At 27.6% G+C, this 6,389-nt stretch overlaps 1 protein-coding gene across 3 annotated transcripts in view; it reads right to left on the reverse strand.

The window, feature by feature from the left end:
• The window catches only part of Syx1A (Syntaxin 1A), a 115,196-nt gene that overhangs the window by 16,789 nt on the left and 92,018 nt on the right, over positions 1-6,389 (reverse strand). For all 3 annotated transcript variants that reach the window (XR_010844805.1, XR_010844806.1, XM_014435895.3), the window contains exons 3-5: positions 5,123-5,305; positions 4,036-4,109; positions 2,648-2,785 (exon numbers count right to left, since the gene is read on the reverse strand). Coding sequence is in view for 1 of the 3 variants with exons in the window: in XM_014435895.3 (XP_014291381.1) it covers positions 2,648-2,785; positions 4,036-4,109; positions 5,123-5,305 (395 nt within the window). In the remaining 2 variants the exon portion in view is untranslated. The remainder of the gene's footprint in view (positions 1-2,647; positions 2,786-4,035; positions 4,110-5,122; positions 5,306-6,389) is intronic.

Below are 6,389 nucleotides of genomic sequence, written 5' to 3' on the forward strand. Positions count from 1 at the left end.
TTTATATTAAATCAGTTCAATGTATGGTCACAGTATAGCATGAACAGTACCATATATCAATGGCATAGAGCAGTCAGTTTATATTAAATCAGGTCAATGCATGGTCACAGTATAGTATGAAAAGTACCATATATCAATGGCATAGAGCATTTATATTAAATCAGGTCAATGTATGGTCACAGTATAGTATCAATAGTACCATATATCACAGATGATGTAAAAAAATGTATATATATATTTTTTTTACTGAAATCTAGAGGGTTATTTTGCAACAATGATAAAATAATAGATTTTTTAAAAACTAAATTCTAATAGTTTTTGTTATAAACAATAAATACATTTAGTATTTTTGTGATAGATAGAGGCATAAATTTATTCCTTGAACATTTTTATTTATCTAATAAGAAACATTTAAAATAGGAAACTTATGTAACCTGAAGGGTAAGCCACTGGACCCTTCTGGAACTTCTGGATTCCGGTTCAAGCAAACCTATCACAGAAAATCCATTCATTTGTAACCGTTGATCAAGAAATAGTACTTTTTTTATTAAAAACCAAATCCAAGACCCACACTGTACTTATTGTACAGGTTTTTCTTTAAAATATGAGTACCAAATTTCATAAAAATATACCGCAGTCTTTAGGTGTTGATGAACACTCTATCCAAGAGGAGAAATTTAATCAAGATTTTTTTTTCCCTGAAATTAATAAATGAAAACTAACCATAAAAACATTCACAATATTTTGTTCTGATAATTGAATAACTGAAGCTTCCTTTAGGATTTGTAAGTCAAAACTACAAGGCTCAGTGCTTTATAAGAAACCTCATTATTATTAGGCATCTCAAATGCGATCTTCATTTCATAATACTTTTCATAATTCATAATGGTTCAAAGACCAGGTTCCAAGAAATGTGTTTAAAACTTTGATCTTTTGACTGAGTTCTACAATACTATGCAAAGATTTCTGGGGAATTGTGTGATTATTGAGAATGAAGGAACAGATAAGCAAAGGGGAGAAGGTGCGTAAACCATTTAAAACACCAACTCATCAATCCCTTTACCCTGATGATTTCACCTCAACATATCCCTATTAACAAATAAGAAGAAGTAAATCATTATTTTCAGGCTCAGGATAGGGCACAAACAGATAATATTTCACCTTAAGAGGAAATTCTGTATTGACCAAAACCATGCTTACCATTGAGATTTAGCATGGGGCTAAACCCTTTAGACCTATTGCTGAGGGGTGAAACCAAATTAGGTTTGATAGCACTGAATCATGATGCTATACCGAACCTAACCAGATCTGTATAAAAACGGAATATGAATTTATACCTCCTCAAGTTGTCATTTTATCAATATCTGCTGTTTAGCAATAAGGGTTGGTAATTTAATAATCTTTACTTTCTTATAAAATCATGTTATGTATAAAAATTGATTGATTGCTGTAAGTCAGTAGTATTATATTGTTACGAGTTGTTTCATACCTGAAATTCCTAACTACCTTTTAGGGTTCTAAATAGACATAATTATTATTATTTTTAAGAAACAATCATAATAAATATGCTTCAATTCCAATAATTTGGTTTTTATAATTAGGTTGAAAATATATATGATAAACTTCAATTAGTAGAATATTAATGACTTGTAACCATAAGTTTATCAATAATAAATTAAGAAATTGTAGATTAAAAACCAATGGATTTTTAAAGAATTAAAAAGAAAGAAACAATAGATTAAAACCATATTGTCCAGTTTCAATACTAAGATCTTTCATAAAAACATAAAACAAATTTGGTATCATCATAAATAAAAACCATCATATTTTAAGTGGTAGACAGTTTCCTAAATATAATAATTTTGGTAATTGAACAACTAAGCCACTTAAAATGAAAGTGGACAAGGAAAATTTTGAAATATAGGAAGTAAAGTATACAAATATAAAAATAAATATATATAAAAAAATAGTTTTTACTATAATTAATTACTACTTAAAATTAAATTTATTATACTAATTATTGTATAGAAGTATTTCAAAATAACTCATAGAAAAATATGTTAAAAAAAAAATTATGTGAATTATGTATTGTCATTTTCAGGACATCCTGACAAATCAGAATATATTTAACACTTTAGATTGATAGTTATACTAAGGATTACCATCATTTTAATTGCAACCGGCTCAATAGTTCATTCTTTGCCTTTTTTAAAGTGGTCAAGCTTTTAAAGGACTGCAATCAGTCAGTAAAATCTTCTTTAAGGATCTAAACTTTCTTAAAAATTGATAAAGGCCTAGGAGAAATAATAATTGTTTTAAACTAGTAAAATAGTAACCGAAAATTTAAAAAATTTAAAAACCTTGGGCCTTCATAAATATCTACCTAACATTAATATATATTTATTAGCTTTTAATTTGAAAACAATGACTATAATGATTAAAAATGACTTAATTACGAATAAAAAAACTACTATAAATATTTAAGAATAAAATCTTAAATTGAATAAATCAATATTTAATTTTAACAACAGAAATGAAGACTGAAATAAACGGTTTTTATTTACAAATAGCTTTATGCAAATTGAAAATTTATAATGATTCATACATTTAAATTATGGAACAATGAACAGTTCCATAAAATTTATACCTGGCTCTCAACAAGCATAGCCATATCCATAAACATATCATGTAGTTCTCGAATAGAATTCTCTAACTTTATGATATCAGCATGTCTTGCTTCAATGTCTGCTAGGGTTTGCTTAGCTTGTTGGGTTTCCATTATGATCTGAAATGGTTAAACAAAAAATCAGTAACTATCATCTCCCTGAAAATCCACACACATATAGAGAAGATATGACAATAAAATAAATTTCTATTATAATGATGCTACAATAAGTAAATCGTTGATGTTCTATAAAAAGAGTAGATTCAACAAAGTGGATATTAACTGCAAAATTTTTGAGCTAATTAATATAAATATCCAAAATACAATTAGACATATTATAGATTAAAAAAAAATATAAACATACTATAGATAGGTTTTTCATCCAAAAGTAAATTTTTCAGACCCGTTAAAATGTAAAATATGCTATACGGAAAAGTGTTACTTTCGTCCTTTTTACAGAACACCAAAGATATGTAGAGTCAACATAATAATTAGTCTGTTCGCCAAAAGAGTGCCTATGAGTAGTGCAGCACGACTATTCAACTATCTTACTTCAATTCATCACAAAGACTAGACAAGAATAATTGAATGGTAACTACAGATAGAGATGACTCTTTTCTTTTTTTAAAGGTATCTGGAGAAAACAAACAGCTTTCTGAGGATGGGACCAAGTTAGATTGGTAGTGCGTGATGTTTTAGTGTTATTCACTTGGTTAACTATAGGTTCTTGGAGTAATTTTGACAACTTAACAGACATTCATTTAACATGGTTATTAAACTGTGACATACCGAGAAAACAAAATGTAGCTATAAATAAATAATTAATTATTCAAATTTGTGTTTTGATTTTTTTTTGTTCCAAAAGTCAATAAATATACTTATTTGGACTGAAGTTCAAGACATTCTGTTACAAGGTCAAATACATACTTCCGAATCTTTTAAGTCAATTTAAAAAAAAATAAATTGGTTTAGAAAAAAGAGAAGAAAAATTATTCAGAAAAGTGATACCGACCAAATAGAAAAACAGATTTACTGGAAAAACTATTTAATAATGTATTCAATTTTTAGTACTCAAAGCTAAACAAAAGCAAAATAATTAATTTAAAAGTTACTAATAAACAAATTGAGGCACTTATATGGGAAAGACAGAAAGTCAAAAATATTGAATTTTAGTTTATTCAGGCAAAAAACAGAAAGTATTCAGGCCAAAGCAGTGGGAGAACCAGTGTCTATTAGCAAAGTGATGGATTCCCTTCCAAATATATTTTTTTTATGAACAATTTCTAGCTTATCTTGTAAAAGTTTATTTTTGTGACTGTCTTTGTAATGGCAGTAACTCAATTAATAACAATAATAATTTAAAAACTCACTCCTTGAGTAAAAACGGCTGGGTTCCCTTGTTCCAACATTTCTTCAAGTTCTTCATTAGTTGTAGTTCGACCCGCTACAAAATCATGGAGTTATGTTAATATTTCTAAAATAAATTCTAATTTCAAATCTACTAATCATAAAAATACAATTATCATGAGAAATGATGAACAATCAGCTTATAAAAACCAATTTTAGTTCTTCTGGTATAAAATAAAACTACAAAAATGAACTCTCAAACCTTCTTTTTTTTTTTTTTATTAATAAACATAACATGGATTCATAAGACAGCAAATAAGAAATTGTTGATTTGACAAAGAAACAGTTTGATAATAGAAACATCATAAATCCACTAATTTTAATCATTCTCCTTCTTTCATAATTCACAAATGAAGCATTAAGTAATTTGAACTGTTAAGTTATGCAAAAAGGTTTCACAAATTCGGAGATCATCTTCTAAAAATGTTGGCAGACAGTACAGATTTAGTAGTTTATAAATTAGACCAGAAAAATGAGATCTGTAATTGATAAACTTAAACCAATGGATTTCGATTTCAATTTAGGTAAATAAAATGAAATCAATTTTATCACTTCAAAGAAATAGATATACCTTTCTTAAAAATAAATTTTAATAAATATTTTTCTAAAAAAAAATTGAACACTATACTCAATAAATTTAAATCTAGTAACTTAACTCCTGGGACCTCTTTAAGATAGATTTTTATGTTTCAGTACCATTACACCCAAAAGATGGGTTTTATAAAATGTGTACCTGCTTAGTAAAAATAATAATAATTTTCAGTTGATTGTCTACATAATTAATTCTGATACAAAGTAAAACTATACATCAAATAAATTTATTCTTACATATGATATAAATTAAATAAAGTAAGAACTGAAGATATATACTCTAAATTTGTAATATTCAAAGACACACACACTGGTAAGCTAACTAGAGAAAATAAATTAATTTTAAATTAAAAAATTAATGATGTGTTGAGTGAAATTATCAATAATCAGAAAATTAATGCTGCCTGATTCACAAATAATCATATTTAAAAAAATAGAATTAATAATAAAAAATCTTACTAATCTCCAGCTGCCTTTGTATCCTGCCCTTACACCGCTCTCTATAATCTGTCTGTGTCCGATTATATTCAGTCATCACCTCAACGAACTTCCTTGAAAGCGTTGAATGCTGAGTTTTCCTTATCCTCAGGTCTGCTGAGGACTTGTTGGTGTGCTCCTCTTGCTCTATGTTCTGTTCAATCACTGTAAACCATTATTAACAAATGAAAAGGCTGATATGAGGAAGTAAAGCTTACAAACTCCAAAGAAGGTAAAAATAATACGTCAAGGATATTGAAGTATACAAAGAGTGAATACTTTAGTAACAGGAAGCCTGTATATGGAACTAAACTTCCAAGTGTAGAATACTAACTTTAATAGATTCAAAATCAATTAACTAACAATAAATCCAAGTTTTCTTCTTAGAAATTTAAGATGTGCTTGATTCACAGATAAAGCTTTATGGTTAGAGTAGAGAAAAAAAAGTTAGGTATATGCCTTGAAATACAGATTTTAAAACTAGAAGTGCCCAGATGTAACTTCAATAATACTCAAGTAAAATAAAAGAATTTCCATTATACACATTACACAACTAACATTCTAATTGAATGATAGTTGCAGTGTTATAACTAAAAAAACTTATTTTTCTAATAGAAATGAATGTATCAAATTATATATAGAATAAGATTTTATGTTATCCATCATGTGTGTAAAGTTTTATTTGAATGATCAGAACCATAGTCCCAGGGCATATCATTGGCACTAAATTTCATACTTACACTGATGAGCCAATGAGACTGAATTACAGAGTAAATTCTTTTATAGAAGCTTCATCACTATGTCAACTCATGTTTACAGAAACATTTTTGGCTGTTGTCATTTTGAATGTAATTACGCTCAAATTGTATGTGAACACAAGATTTTAGCGCAATCCTCTGGTTAAAACAGTTTTGAATATCTAACAAATTCAAATGGTTGAGGAGCAAAATTTTTGCTTCAGATGGCAACACTGATTTTACCTTAGTATCTCTCTATATGCAGTTTTCCTCCAATTTGCTTTTCAGATAAAATGGATTGAAGATTGACCTTCATAAGCAATACAATGTTTATTTATATATGTGTATATATATATATTAAACTGTGACATACCGAGAAAACAAAATGTAGCTATAAATAAATAATAGAGCAGTCAATTTATATTAAATCAGTTCAATGTATGGTCACAGTATAGCATGAACAGTACCATATATCAATGGCATAGAGCAGTCAGTTTATATTAAATCAGGTC

This window comes from Halyomorpha halys, unplaced genomic scaffold, assembly GCF_000696795.3.
Source record: "Halyomorpha halys isolate HHAL.00 unplaced genomic scaffold, Hhal_1.1 Scaffold1723.1, whole genome shotgun sequence".
NCBI lineage: Eukaryota > Metazoa > Arthropoda > Insecta > Hemiptera > Pentatomidae > Halyomorpha > Halyomorpha halys.